At 43.8% G+C, this 16,220-nt stretch overlaps 1 protein-coding gene across 2 annotated transcripts in view; it reads left to right on the top strand.

The window, feature by feature from the left end:
* The window catches only part of spata4 (spermatogenesis associated 4), a 44,653-nt gene extending 31,776 nt beyond the window's left edge, over positions 1-12,877 (top strand). The window contains exons 5-6 of one of the 2 annotated variants that reach the window (XM_070878364.1): positions 7,502-7,615; positions 12,494-12,877. In XM_070878364.1, coding sequence (XP_070734465.1) covers positions 7,502-7,615; positions 12,494-12,576 — 197 coding nt within the window. In that variant the 3' untranslated portion in view covers positions 12,577-12,877. The remainder of the gene's footprint in view (positions 1-7,501; positions 7,616-12,493) is intronic. The other variant, XM_070878374.1, reaches the window with a different exon arrangement.
* Positions 12,878-16,220: the final 3,343 nt, after the last annotated feature.

Below are 16,220 nucleotides of genomic sequence, written 5' to 3'. Positions count from 1 at the left end.
TTCCAGTAAGTTAGTTAAATATGATTTCCCTTTCATGAATCCATGCTGCGTCTGCTTGATTGCACTATTCCTATCTAGATGTCCCGCTATTTCTTCCTTAATGATAGTTTCAAGCATTTTCCCCACTACAGATGTTAAACTAACCGGCCTATAGTTACCTGCCTTTTGCCTGCCCCCTTTTTTAAACAGAGGCGTTACATTAGCTGTTTTCCAATCCGCTGGTACCTCCCCAGAGTCCAGAGAATTTTGGTAGATTATAACGAATGCAGCTGCTATAACTTCCGCCATCTCTTTTAATACCCTGGGATGCATTTCATCAGGACCAGGGGACTTGTCTACCTTCAGTCCCATTAGCCTGTCCAACATTACCCCCCGAGTGATAGTGATCATCTCAAGGTCCTCCCTTCCCACATTCCTGTGGCCTGCAAATTTTGGCATGGTTTTTGTGTCTTCCACTGTGAAGACGGAAGCAAAATAATTGTTTAAGGTCTCGGCCATTTCCACATTTCCCATTATTAAATCCCCCTTTTCATCTTCTAAGGGACCAACATTTACTTTAGTCACTCTTTTCCGTTTTATATATCTGTAAAAGCTTTTACTATCTGTTTTTATGTTTTGTGCAAGTTTACCTTCGTAATCTATCTTCCCTTTCTTTATTGCTTTTTTAGTCATTCTTTGCTGTTGCTTAAAATGTTCCCAATCTTCTAGTTTCCCACTAACCTTGGCCACCTTATACGCATTGGTCTTTGATTTGATACTTTCCTTTATTTCCTTGGTTATCCACGGCTGGTTATCCCTTTTCTTGCCGCCCTTTTTTACTGGAATATATTTTTGTTGCACACTATGAAAGAGCTCCTTAAAAGTCCTCCACTGTTCCTCAATTGTGCCACCGTTTAGACCTTGTTTCCAGTCTACTTTAGCCAACTCTGTCCTCATCCCACTGTAGTCCCCTTTGTTTAAGCATAGTACGCTCGTTTCTGACGCAACTTCCTCATCCTCAATCTGTATTACAAATTCAACCATATTGTGATCACTCATTCCGAGAGAATCTTTTACGAGGAGATCGTTTATTTTTCCTGTCTCATTACACAGGACCAGATCTAAGATGGCTTGCTCCCTTGTAGGTTCTGTTACATACTGTTCTAAGAAACAATCCCGTATGCATTCTATGAATTCCTCCGTGTGATTTGATTTGACCAATCGATATGTAGGTTAAAATCCCCCATGACTACTGCCGTTCCTTTTTCACATGCCTCCATTATTCCCTCGATTATTGCCCGCCCCACCTTGAAGTTATTATTTGGGGGCCTATAAACCACGCTGACCAGTGACTTTTTCCCGTTACTATCTCTAATCTCCACCCACAATGATTCAACATTTTGTTCAACTAATAAAGGCAAGTATTCCATATGCCTTCTTAACCACCTTATCTACCTTTAGGGATCTGTGGACCTGCACTCTAAGGTCCCTTTGTTCCTCTACACTTTTCAGTGTCGTACCATTTAAGGTGTATTCCCTTGCCTTGTTAGACCTCCCCAAATGCATTACCTCACACTTATCCGGATTGAATTCCATTTGTCACTGTTCCGCCCACCTGACCAGTACATTGATATCTCTCTGCAATATGCAGCTTTCTTCTTCATTATCAACCACACAGCCTATTTTAGTGTCATCTGTAAACTTCTTAATCATATCCCCAACATTCAAACCCAAGTCATTGACATATATCACAAGAAGCAAGGGACCCAGCACTGAGCCTTGCGGAACCCTATGGATACAGCCTTCCAGGTCACAAAAACACCCATCAACCATTACCCTTTACTTCCTGCTTCTGAGCCAATTTTGAATCCAACTTGCCACTTTGCCCTGGATCCCATTGGCTTTTACTTTCGTGATCAGTCTGTCATGTGGGACCTTATCAAAAGCTTTGCTAATATCCATATACACTACATTATACGCACTGCCCTTAACGACCCTCCTGCTTACCTCCTCGAAAAATTCAATCAAGTTAGTCAGACACAACCTTCCCTTAACAAATCCATGCTGACTGTCCTTGATTGATCCATGTCTTTCCAAATGAAGATTTATCCTATCCCTCAGAATTTTTTCCAATAATTTTTCCACCACTGAGGTTAGGCTGACTGGCCTGTAATTACTCGGTCTATCCCTTTCTCCCTTTTTAAACAAAGGTACCACATTAGCAGTCCTCACAGAACGCTTCACAGGAGCATTATCAATCAAAAATTGTGACCAAAAACTTGGTCAGAAGGGTAAATTTTAAGGAGCGTCTTAAAGAATGAGAGAGGTAAAGAGGCGGAGAGGTATAGAGAGGGAATTGCACAGATTATGGACTAAGCAACTTAGAGACATCTGTATTTCTGATTTACGATTTCCAGCATTTGCAACTCTTTTTATCTCAATTGAGAAGGTGGTTTGATTGAAATTATTTTGCAATCTTCTACAAATCAAACTGATTTAATTACATTCAGTTAAAATGAAATCATGGGTTAAGTTCCTAACAATATGTTGCTTATCTTCTGACTACTAACATGTCCATCATTAAAATCAGGATAGGAAGATCAGGTTTGCAATCAGATGTGTAAAACCGTATAACAAGCTTTAGAAATCTGACATTGACATTGTTCGCTGAAGAATGTTTGACACGGTCACATAATATTCCTTTGTCTGCTACTTTAGCAGAGATTTGACCCATTTAAAACTACTTAATGCCAATTAATGAATTAATAGCAGTCACAAGAATTTGGAATAAAGAAGCTAAGTTTCGTACAATAACATCATTCACCGTAAGTTCTGGGCTTGTTTGAAGGGCACTTCCTTCAGTAGAAATTGTGGGTCACCTTTTTATGCTTGCACGGTGATGTCACCCACACATGATCTAATGATTTAGTTCAATGGTACTTGTTTAAGTATTTCAATAATTTAAAAAAAATTGGCAACTATTTTTCATGAATACTTCTCGGTTTGTGCGGGAGTCAGAGGTGAGGCCCAGGAGTTAAAATCTCTCCAGACCTCGACATACGACATTAGATGCTTGCTCAGGCCCCTCGTATGGCCCAATCCCGCCCCTGAATAAAATCAGGGCCAGTGTTAGACATTGAGATTTGCTGTATCAAGATAAAATGAGAAGTTGGCTGTTGTGACCTTTTGGGCGACTGACCGAATGGATCAGTACAACTGGATGGTAGATGTTTCACTGGATCTCATTGCGATATCACAACAGCAAGGTCATTTTCTAGACATTATGACCGGACAGCTGGACTGTTGTTTTTACTGGTCCTGTACATTCCGATGTTCCTCTGTCATAGAATCCGGGAAGTGTGTCCAGCTGCAGCTCCTGACAGACCGCATGATGGCACTGGAGCTGTGGATGGACTCACCCTGGAGCATGCGCGATGCTGAGAATGTTGTGGATAGCACATTTAGTGAGTTGGTCACACTGCACGTAAGAGTTAGGACAGCTAATGAATGGGTGACCAAGAGACAAGGCAAGAGCAGGAAGGTAGTGCAGGAGTTCCCTGTGGTCATCTCCCTCCAAAACAGATATACCGTTTTGGATACTGTTGGGGGAGATGACTTACCAAGGGAAGGCACCAGCAGCCAGGTTCATGGCACCATGGGTGGCTCTGCTGCACAGAAGGGCGGGAAAAAGAGTGGGAGAGCTATAGTGATAGGGGACTCTGTTGTAAGGGGAATAGATAGTAGTTTCTGCAGCCGCAACGGAGACTCCAGGATAGTATATTGCCTCCCTGGTGCAAGGGTCAAGGATGTCTCGGAGCGGCTGCAGAGCCAGTTGTCGTGGTACATGTAGGTACCAACGAGATAGGTAAGAAGCAGGAAGAGGTCCTACAAGCTGAATTTAGGGAGCTAAGAGTTTAATTAAAAAGTAGGACCTCAAAGGTAGTAATCTCTGGATTGCTACCAGTGCCACGTGCTAATCAGAGTAGAGGGAGCAGGATAGTTAGAATAAATACGTGGCTTGAGCAGCGGTGCAAGAGGGAGGGATTCAAATTCCTGGGACATTGGAACCAGTTCTGGGGGAAGTTGGACCTGTACAAAAGGGACGGTTTGCACTTGGGCAGGACTGGAACTGATGGCCTGGGGGTAACATTTGCTAATGCAGTTCGGTAGTGTTTAAACTAATATGGCAGGGGGATGGGAACCTATGCAGCGAGATAGGGCGAAATAATATGGAGTCACAAACAGATGGTAGAAAGATAAAAAGCAATAGTGGAAGGCCGAGAAAACAAAGGCAAGAAACAAAAAGGACCACACTACATCATAATTCTAAAAGGACAAAGGGTGTTTTTAAAAAAAACAATCCTGAAGGCTTTGTGTCTGAATGCAAGGAGTATCCGTAATAAGGTGGATGAATTAACTGTGCAAATAGATGTTAACAGATATGATGTGATTGGGATTACAGAGACGTGGCTCCAGGATGATCAGGGCTGGGAACTCAACATCCAAGGATATTCAACATTCAAGAAGGATAGAATAAAAGGAAAAGGAGGTGGGGTAGCATTGCTGGTTAAAGAGGAGATTAATGCAATAGTTAGGAAGGACATTAGCTTGGATGATGTGGAATCTATATGGGTAGAGCTGCAGAACACCAAAGGGCAAAAAACGTTAGTGGAAGTTGTGTACAGACCTCCAAACAGTAGCAGTGATGTTGGGGAGGACATCAAACAGGAAATTAGGGGTGCATCCAATAAAGGTGCAGCAGTTATCATGGGTGACTTTAATATGCATATAGATTGGGCTAACCAAACTGGAAGCAAGACAGTGGAGGAGGATTTCCTGGAGTCCATAAGGAATGGTTTTCTAGACCAATATGTCGAGGAACCAACTAGGGGGGAGGCCATCTTAGACTGGGCGTTGTGTAATGAGAGAGAATTAATCAGCAATCTCGTTGTGCGAGGCCCCTTGGGGAAGAATGACCATAATATGGTGGCATTCTACATTAGGATGGAGAATGAAACAGTTAATTCAGAGACCATGGTCTAGAACTTAAAGAAGGATAACTTTGAAGGTATGAGGCGTGAATTGGTTAGGATATTCAAATCACAGATAGATAGATTTTTAACCAATAAGGGAATTAAGGGTTACGGCGAGTGAGCGGGTAAGTGGAGCTGAGTCTACGGCCAGATCCGCCATGATCTTGATCTTGTTGAATGGCGGAGCAGGCTCGAGGGGCTAGATGGCCTTCTCCTGTTCCTAATTCTTATGTTCTTATGTTCTTATGAAAGGGAAATCATGCTTGACAAATCTTCTGGAATTTTTTGGGGATGTTTCCAGTAGAGTGGACAAGGGAGAACCAGTTGATGTGGTGTATTTGAACTTTCAGAAGGCTTTCGACAAGGTCCCATACAAAAGATTAATGTGCAAAGTTAAAGCACATGGGATTGGGGGTAGTGTGCTGACGTGGATTGAGAACTGGTTGGCAGACTGGAAGCAAAGAGTAGGAGTAAATGGGTACTTTTCAGAATTGCAGGCAGTGACTAGTGGGGTACGGCAAGGTTCTGTGCTGGGGCCCCAGCTGTTTACATTGTACATTAATGATTTAGACGAGGGGATTAAATGTAGTATCTCCAAATTTGCAGATGACACTAAGCTGGGTGGCAGTGTGAGCTGCGAGGAGGATGCTGTGAGGCTGCAGAATGACTTGGATAGGTTAGGTGAGTGGGCAAATGCATGGCAGATGAAGTATAATGTGAATAAATGTGAGATTTTCCACTTTGGTGGTAAAAACAGAGAGACAGACTATTATCTGAATGGTGACAGATTAGGAAAAGGGGAGATGCAACGAGACCTGGGTGTCATGGTACATCAGTCATTTGAAGGTTGGCATGCAGGTACAGCAGGCGGTTAAGAATGCAAATAGCATGTTGTCCTTCATCGCAAGGGGATTTGAGTACAGGGGCAGGGAGGTGTTAATACAGTTGTACAGGGCCTTGGTGAGGCCACACCTGGAGTATTGTGTTCGGTTTTGGTCTCCTAACTTGAGGAAGGACATTCTTGCTATTGAGGGAGTGCAGCGAAGTTTCACCAGACTGATTCCCGGGATGGCGGGACTGACATATCAAGAAAGACTGGATCAACTGGGCTTGTATTCACTGGAGTTCAGAAGAATGAGAGGGGATCTCATAGAAACGTTTAAAATTCTGACGGGTTTCGACAGGTTAGATGCAGGAAGAATGTTCCCAATGTTGGGGAAGTCCAGAACCAGGGGTCACAGTCTAAGGATAAGGGGTAAGCCATTTATGATCGAGATGAGGAGAAACTTCTTCACCCAGAGAGTGGTGAACCTGTGGAATTCTCAACCACAGAAAGTTGTTGAGGCCAATTCACTAAATATATTCAAAAGGGAGTTAGATGTATTCCTTACTACTCGGGGGATCAAGGGGTATGGCGAGAAATCAGGAATGGGGTACTGAAGTTGCATATTCAGCCATGAACTCATTGAATGGCGGTGCAGGCTTGAAGGGCCGAATGGCCTACTCCTGCACCTATTTTCTATGTTTCTATGTTTTCTAACGTTGAGATTGTTGAATCTCACTTTACCAAATAGATGTCACTTCACATTAAACAAACCTTTATGGATTTCAGAAGCATCGCTTAATTTTCGATTCGATAGAACAGATGGGTAACTTTGACTGAGAGAGGCTTTTGGAGAAGACTATCTAAAATTCTTTTGACTTGAAGTTTTTTTTACCCCAGGAAAGACAAAGGGGGAGAAATTCAGGGCGTTTGTCCTTCCCGCTGGTGCTCCCAGGTGGCACAAATGACTTTCCCCCGGGCGCGGCGTTGCTAGCGACACCTGCGAAATTCCGCAGGAGTTTAGCAGTGGCGGTAATCGACAGTGCCTCGCTCCGCTGCACTGGCGATGACGACATCATCGGCGTGCGCGGCAACCCGTTTTCGTCTCGGAGCGAAAATTCAGTAGTGCCCCCTGAAGCTGCATCAGGCAATAGGCCACTCGGGAGAAATTTAAAGGGGTGGTGGCGATTTAAATAAAAAATGACCAACTTACCAGCCGCGTCCTTCTCCATGTTGGATCACGGGGTTTCTGCCGCGATCTTGCAACCCGGCACTCCGCTAGTGTGCTGGGCTGATGCCAGGGCACCCTGCTCCCTGGTGATCCAGCAAAGGCCCTGTTCTCCCCTGTAGAGTTGACAGCTTGGCCCTCCCCTTTAATGAATACCGCATAGCGCTGCACCCCTCACTGATCCCTTCCGCCCCGATTGCGCCCCACTGAGCAAGTGGAGTGTGATATTTGCCTCCACTTGCTCTCGGAGGGGGGAAGGACCTGAATATCGGTCGCGGGGCAGAACTTCCATGCCTGGCGCAGGAACTCCCCCGAACGGGGCACTTTGCAATTTCCCACTCCCCCCAAAAGATTTCAGCAACATTTTTCAACATTTGATAGCATGGTTTACTTGTGTTTGGTGTATCCTTTAATTTAGTGTAATATATTTTTTTAAAGAGCGTTTTAATTTGAAACCCACACTGGGAGAGCGAGCAACAAGACTTCCACTCCATCATTATCAATACGAAAGCGTGAACTCTGATCCCAAAAGAACAGCAATAACTGAATCAAGTAAGGTCAAACTTTCTTTCTATTTCTATCTCGCTCGAAAAATCTTAACCTGCTCTCTTACGGTATTCAAATTTTTTCCCACATTCACAGAATCATAGAAATTTACAGCACGGAAGGAGGCCATTCTGCCCGTCGTGTCCGTGCCGGCCGAAAAAGAGCTATTCAGCCTAATCCCACTTTTCAGCTCTTGGTCCGTAGCCCTGTACATTACGGCACTTCATGTGCATATCTAAGCACTTTTTAAAAGTGATCAGGGTTTCTGCCTCGACCACCCTTTCAGGCAGTGAGTTCCAGACTCCCACCACCCTCTGGGTGAAAAATGTTCTCCTCATCTCTCTTCTAATCCTTCTATCAATTACTTTAAATCTATGCCCCCTAGTTATTGACCTCTCTGCTAAGGAAAATAGGTCCTTCCTATTCACTCTATTGAGGCCCCTCATAATTTTATACACCTCAATAAGGTCTCCCCTCAGCTTCCTCTGTTCTAAAGCCAACAACCCCAGTCTATCCAATCTTTCCTCATGGCTAAAATTCTCCAGTCTAGTCCTAGCAACATCCTCGTAATGGCACCCCTTCCACTACCTTAAACATTCACTCGCTCCACCACCAGCGCACCGTGGCTGCAGTGTGTCCATTACAAGATGCACTGCAGCAACTCGCCAAGGCTTCTTCGACAGTACCTCCCAAAACCACGACCTCTAGCTCCTAGAAGGACAAGGGCAGCAGGCGCATGTGAACACCATCATCTCCAAGTTTCCCTCTAAGCCACACATCATCCTGACTTGGAAATGTATCACCATTCCTTCATCGTCGCTTTGTCAAAAACCTGGAACTCCCTCCCTAACAGCACTGTGGAAGTACCTTCACTACACAGACTGGATCGGTTCAAGAAGGCGGCTCACCACCACCCTCTCAAGTGCAATTAGGGATGGGTAATAAATGCTGGCGTTGCCAGCGACGTCCACATCCCATCAACAAATAAAAATAAGTCTCCCTTGTGGACGTGCACTCCAAGGTCCCACCGTTCCTCTACTCTTCTCAGTATCCTACTATTTATTGTATATTCTCTTAGCTTGTTAGCCCTCCCCAAATGCATTACCTCACACTTCTCCGGATTGAATTCCACTTGCCACTTTACTGCCCACCTGACCAGTCCATTGACATCTTCCTGAAGTCTACAGCTTTCTTCCTCACCATCAACCGCATAAACAATCTTTGTATCATCTCCAAACTTCTTAATCATGCCCCCTACATTGAAGTCAAATTATTGATGTATACCACAAAAGCAAAGGACCTTATACTGAGCTCTGCGGAACCACACTGGAAACAACCTTCCCACAAAAACACCCATCAACCATTACCCTTTGCTTCCTGACACTGAGCCAATTTTGGATCCAACTTGCCACTTTGCCTTGAATCCCATGGGCTTTTACTTTCGTGACATGTGGAACCTTGTCAAAAGCATTCCTAAAATCCATGTAGACCACATCAAATGCACTACCCTCATCGACTCTCCTTGTTACCTCCTCAAAAAATTCAATCAAGTTAATCAGACACGACCTTCCTTTAACAATAATTTGCCCGCCACCGAGATTAGGCTGACTGGCCTGTAATTACTTGGTCTATCCCTTTCTCCTTTTAGAAACAACTGTACAACATTAGCAGTCCTCCGGCACCACATCTGTAACCAAAGAGGATTGGAAAATGATGGTCAGAGCCTCTGCTATTTCCTCCTTTGCTTCCCTTAACAGCTAGGGATACATTTCATCCTGGCGATTTATGTACCTTCAAAGATATTAAACCCCTTATTATTGCCACGCTCTCTGCGTTTATCCTATCCAATATTTCACACTCCTCATCCTTAACGGCAATGGATACATCGTTTTGTGAAGACAGACACGAAGTATTCATTATGAACCATTCCCACGTCTATCGCATCAACACACAGGTTACCTTAAATAATAAAATCAAAAAGTGCTGGAAATACTCAGCAGGTCAGGCAGCATCTGTGGAGAGAGAAACAGAGTTAATGTTTCAGGTCGATGACCTTTCGTCAAAACTGGAAAAAGTGATGAAGAGTCATCGATCTGAAACGTTAACTCTGTTTCTCTTTCCACAGATGCTGCCTGACCTGCTAAGTATTTCCAGCATTTTCTGTTTTATTTATGGTTTCCAGCATCCGCAGTAATTTGCTTTTGTACACAGGTTACCTTTTTGGTATCTAATAGGCCGTACTCTTTCTTTAGTTATCTTCTTGCTCTTTATGTATTTATAAAACAACTTGGGGTTGTCCTTGATTTTACTTGTCAATATTTTTTCACTCTGTTGGTTATATGTTATTTTTGATAGATCCCTTGATTCTCTCCCAATTTTTCTCTGTTCTGAAGCCATCGGCTATTGTTGGGGTGCAAATGGCGGCAGCTCCCTGGTATTGCTATTTTTCCTGACTGAACTGAGAGTGATGAGTGCTGAGTGTTGGCAGGCTATTTGATTGTGAAGGGCATTCAAGCCAAGCCTGATCCTTTGTCCCTTGAAAGCCAAACAATGCCTTGTTAATGCCTTGACATTTGGAAAAGCAAAATGCGGTCAGGTAGAGTCAGCATGGATTTATGAAGGGGAAGTCCATGTTTGACAAATTTGCTGGTGTTCTTTGAGGATGTAATGAACAGGGTGGATAAAGGGGAACCAGTGGTTGTGGTGTATTTGGACTTCCAGATGGCATTTGATAAGGTGCCACATAAAAGGTTACTGCACAAGATAAAAGTTCAGTAGATTGGAGGTAATATATTAGCATGGATAGAGGGTTGGCTAACTAACAGAGAACGGAGAGTTGGGATAAATGGTTCATTCTCTGGTTGGCAACCAGTAACTAGTGGGGTGCCACAGGGATTAGTGCTGGGACCCCAACTATTTACAATCATCTATATTAACAACTTGGAAGAAGGGACTGAGTATAACATAGCCAAGTTTGCTGACGATACAAAGATGGGAGGAAAAGCAATGTGTGAGGAGGACACAAAAAATCTGCAAAAGGACATAGACAGGCTAAGTCAGTGGGCAAAAAATTGGCAGATGGAGTATAATGTTGGAAAGTGTGAGGTCATGCACTTTGGCAGAAAAAAAATCAAAGAGCAAGTTATTATTTAAATGGAGAAAGATTGCAAAGTGCCGCAGGACAGCGGGACCTGGAGGTATTTGTGCATGAAAGGATAGTATGCAGGTCCAGCAAGTGATCAGGAAGGCCAATGGTGTCTTGGCCTTTATTGCAAAGGGGATGGAGTATAAAAGCAGGGAAGTCTTGCTACAGCTATACAAGGTATTGATGAGGCCACATCTGGAATACTGCTTGCAGTTTTGGCTTCCATATTTACGAAAGGATATACTTGCTTTGGAGGCAGTTCAAAGAAGGTTCACTAGGTTGATTCCGGAGATGAGGGGGTTGACTTATAAGGAAAGGCTGAGTAGGTTGGGCCTCTACTCATTGGAATTCAGAAGAATGAGAGGTGATCTTATCGAAATGTATAAGATTATGAGGGGGCTTGACAAGGTGGATGCACAGAGGATGTTTCCACTGATGGGGGAAACTAAAACTAGGGGGCATGATCTTAGAATAAGAGGCCGTCCATTTAAAACAGAGATGAGGAGGAATTTCTTCTCCTGAGGGTTGTGAATCTGGAATTCGCTGCCTCAGAGAGCTGTGGAAGCTGGGACATTGAATAAATTTAAGACAGAAATAGATAGTTTCTTAAGCGATAAAGGGTTATGGGGAGCGGGCAGGGAAGTGGAGCTGAGTCCATGATCAGATCAGCCATGATCTTATTAAATGGCGGAGCAGACTCGAGGGGCCGTATGGTCTACTCCTGCTCCTATTTTTTATGTTCTTATGTTGCCTCCATTTAAAAATTCTCAACTTTGATTTCAAGTCCCTCCATGGTCTCGTCCCTCCCTATCTCCAGCCTGCAACACTCCGAGATCGCTGCGCTCCTCCAATTCTGGCCTCTTGTTCATCCCCTATTTCATCGCTCCACCATTCCCCAAGACCCCAAGCTCTGGAATTCCCTCCCTAAACCTGTCCGCCTCCTTCTCCTCCTTTAAGACACTATTTAAAACCTACCTCTTTGACCAAGCTTTTGGTCATTTGTCCTAATATCTCCTGTGTGTCTCAGCGTCAAATAATGCTCCTGTGAAGCGCCCAGTGACAATTTACTACGTTAAAGGCACTATATAAATGCAAGTTGTTGCTGGTTAACATCAGCTAACTCACCACAGACCAAAGGCGAAAACCTGGGATTTTCTTGATTTGTGTAACACTATGCCATCCAAATTAGCTATTGAGCCACCAGGGAGAGCCCGGTAAAACCACCTATCTTATCTGTTATTTCAGATAGCAATTTGCGCAATACTCTTGTGTGTGTTTTATTTTGGCACCAATTAGGGTAAGGTTTCTTGCTGGATCAGTGACATACATCCCTTCACTGAGATATTTGTGTCCTGTTTTATTCTGAACATCTCTGCTTCATCTTTCCTTCATTCTTTCCTTCGTTCCACTCACCATCCGCCTCAGACTTTATGAGGGGAGCGAAGTTTAAATCCAGCAAAGGGATACCCTGGAGGACTAGAGAAGATTCTGCAAGCTGACATTGAAAAAAATATACAAGTTTTTAAATGTGATTTCTATTTGGACACATTTTTTCCACCTCTGCCTCAAAAATCTCTCTCCCATAGCTTAAAATGTATTTTCTGATAGTGAAGTGGTAAACGCCCTTTATGCTTAGAGTTGGTGATCTACTTTCTTAACTTTGAAATCTGTGTTGTTGTTTATGGGTGATAAAGCTGCCCTCATTATTTGTCCTATTTATTTTGTTCCCCCTGTTTCAGAAACCATGGCCTCGGAAATCCGGAGTAAGACCAACGTTCTCTTCAAGGAGACCAACGTGAAGCAGGTGGTTAGAAATTCGTAGTCACTGTCTGCAAGCCTCAAAAGCTGCACCATTGGCCAGTAAAGAGGATCTCAAATGGCGTTAATGATAGTGGTGTTCAGTTCAATAATAAAACTCAACTGCAATGTTTGTTTTAAAAAAAAAATACAATTTGTATAGTTACACATATTACCATGGAATACCATTTAATTGTACTTTAATCAATTAAATTATGTAAACAATTTGCCTAAACCTGATAAGACAGTCTAACCACGACTTGATCCATTGCTGAAGCTCGGTCTTAGCTATCTTTTTGAAATAAACAAAATTCTTTACAGCATAAGATGTCTGGTAGTCTTTTTTAAAAAAAAAAAATGTATTTGAATTCTTTCCCTCTCCCTGATTGTACAGGTTAGACCTATCAGGAACAGATGAACAGGCTGGGTCTCTTTTTTTTTTCTCTTGAAAAGAGAAGGCTGAGAGGTGACCTAATAGAGGTTTAAAATTATGAAAGGTTTTGACAGAGTAGACACAGAGAGAATGTTTTCACTTGTGGGGAAGAGCATAACTAGAGGCCATCACTATAAGATAGTCACCAAGAAATCAAAAAGGGAATTCAGAAGAAACTTCTTGACCCAGAGAGTGGTGAGAATGTGGAACTCGCTACCATAGGGAGTGGTTTAGGAGAATAGTATAGATACATTTAAGGGGAGGCTAGACAAGCATCAGAGGGACAAGTGAATAGAGGGTTATGCTGATAGATTTAGATGAGAAAAGACGAGAGGAGGCTCGAGTGGAGCATAAACACCGGCCAAATGGTCTGTTTCTGTATATCCTATGTAATGTAATGTAATCCCTGAACAGACGAACATTTGACTGGGTACTGTTCCCCATGCACCAGCCACCTCCAGTACTTCGCCCAAGTGGCCAGCCGCCTTATGTGAGCCTAGACAATGTGTATCAGTGGGCCGTTCAAGCACAGAGACACGATCCTATCCCCCACCCATTACCTGTATGTCTGATTCTGGCCTCTTGAGAATCCCCTATTTTAATCGCTCAACCATTGGCGGCCGTGCCTTCACTTGTCAAGGGCCTAAGCTCTGAAATGCCCTCCCTAAACCCCTCCGCCTCTCTATCCTCCTTTAAGATGCATTTTAAAACCTACCTCTTCGACCAAGTCATCTGACCTACTTTCCCCTTTTGTGGCTCGGTGTCAAATTCTGTTTGATCACGCTTCTGTGAAGTGCTGAAGGATGTTTGACTATGCTAAAGATGCTATAGACATACAACTGTTGTTGATTGTGGTCACGTTCTATCAAGAATCACTGTCGAGTGATTGGGAGTCATATGGCCCCGAGGTTCCAGGGCTTGTGAGGGTGGAGGGTGTGCAGGGAGGGAGGAAGTCCTAAGAAAAAGTGTGTTCCTTTTGCTGGAACCATCCTCGTTTTGCCCCCAGGAGCCCTGCAGACAGTTGGGTCCACAGCAGGTCCTGGCGCAAACCCCACTGTCTCCTTGGTTAATGAAGAAGAAACAGAGGTTAGGAATTCCCCTTTCTGTCACATTGCAATATTTACTCTGGGCCCGTGCCTGCTTAAACTAAGCCTGTGTTTTATGCCCCCTCAGGTCTCAACCGAGTGGTTAGCAACTTAGTGGTGGTGGAGACGTGACACAACAGCTCTCTGACCTCTTTTTCTCTCCGCTGTGCTTGGGCCTATGCCATGGACATGGAACACAGCACAAGCAGGGATCTGTGTGCTTGTTATGGATTCACTCTACTTCTCTTTTTGCGATGGTGAATCCACCACATTTCACTTGCATTTTCCAGCTGAATTCCATGTCCTCTACATCCACAGTTTCTTTTTCTCTTTATTTCTCGCACTGTTGTTTTACATGGGTCTCTTCTGTGACTTTTCAACACTCCCACCCCCCCGCCGCCCCCATCCCCCCCAAAAAAAACACACACACATTTTCTATATGTCTGCACTGATGCTCTTTTACATCAGCTATTTTCTACTTGGAAGCAGAAATCTGATAGTTTCATTGGATTATGCACGTTAATCCACAATCTTTTCGTTGGGAGCTGTACTTGTCGCCCACCTCCACCCTTCACAAAAGCCAACTGGAGCCAGGACTCAGCAGCTCACACCCTGACCCACACAAAGTTCTGCTTGTCCATCATCCCTGTCCTTCCTGACCCTCAGTGTATCAAATTTAGAATTCTCATTCTCCTCTACAAATTGTTCCCCACCTAATTCTGCAACCTCCTCCATGCTCACTCCCCTGCTCTCCTGTGGATCCCTTCCTCCTGTTCCACCATTGGGGAGCAGAGCTTTCAGAAGTCTCAATCCTACTGACTTGACCTTCCCCTCTAAAGGCCTCCACCTCTCTTTGCTCTTAAAGGCCTTCTCAAAATCCACCCCTTCAATCAAGCTGTCCATCACTTCTCTTAATTCCCCCTAAAAGACGCCGCATCCACTTCTTTCTTCCTCTGAAGCTCCTTGAGATATCATTTACACATAAAGGAAAGACTTGCATTTATATAGCGCCTCTCACGATCACTGGACTCAAAGCGCTTCACAACCAATGAAGTATATTTTGAAGTGTAGTGCAACAAATTTGTGCACATAAAGCTCCCACAAACAGCAATGTGTTAATGACCAGAGAATTTGTTTTTGTTATGTTGATTGAGGGATAAATATTGGCCAGGACACCAGGGATAACTAAAACATAAGAACATAAGAAATAGGAGCAGGATTAGGCCATACGGCCCCTTGAGCCTGCTCTGCTATTTAATACGATCATGGCTGATCTGATTATGAACTCTGTCTTAAATGCATTGAATGATCCAGCTTCCACAGCTCTCTCAGGCAGTGAATTCCACAGATTTACAACCCTCTGAGAAGAAATTCCTCCTCACCTCAGTTTTAAATGGGCGGCTCCTTATTCTAAGATTATGCCCCCTAGTTCTAGTTTCCCCTATCAGTGGAAACATCCTCTCTGTATCCACCTTGTCAAGCCCCCTCATAGTCTTATACGTTTCAATAAGATCACCTCTCATTCTTCTGAATTCCAATCAGTAGAGGCCCAACCTACTTAACCTTTCCTCATAAATCAACCTCCTCATCTCCGGAATCAACCTAGTGAACCTTCTTTGAACTGCCTCCAAAGCAAGTATAGCCTTTTGTAAATATGGAAGCCAAAACTGCAAGCAGTATTCCAGGTGTGACCTCACCAATACCCTGTATAACTGTAGCAAGACTTCCCTGCTTTTATACTCCATTGCCTTTGCAATAAAGGTCAAGATTCCACTGGCCTTCCTGATCACTTGCTGTACCTGCATACTAACCTTTTGTGTTTCATGCACAAGTACCCCCATGTCCCACTGTACAGCAACACTTTACAATCTTTCTCCATATAAATAATAACTTGCTCTCTAATTTTTTCTGCCAAAGTGCATGACCTCGCACTTTCCAACATTATACTCCATCTGCTGCTGCTCTTCTTTGAAATAGTGCCATGGGATCTTTTACGTCCACCCGAGAGAGCAGACGTGGCCTCGGTTTAACGTTTCATCTGAAAGACGGCATCTCCGACAGTGCAGCACTCCCTCAGCACTACACTGGAGTGTCAGCCTAGATTTATGTGCTTAAGTCTCTGGAGTGTGACTTGAACCCACAACCTTCTGA

This window comes from Pristiophorus japonicus, chromosome 1 (genome assembly GCF_044704955.1).
Source record: "Pristiophorus japonicus isolate sPriJap1 chromosome 1, sPriJap1.hap1, whole genome shotgun sequence".
Classification (NCBI taxonomy): domain Eukaryota; kingdom Metazoa; phylum Chordata; class Chondrichthyes; family Pristiophoridae; genus Pristiophorus; species Pristiophorus japonicus.
This window is presented reverse-complemented; position numbering and strand designations above follow the sequence as displayed.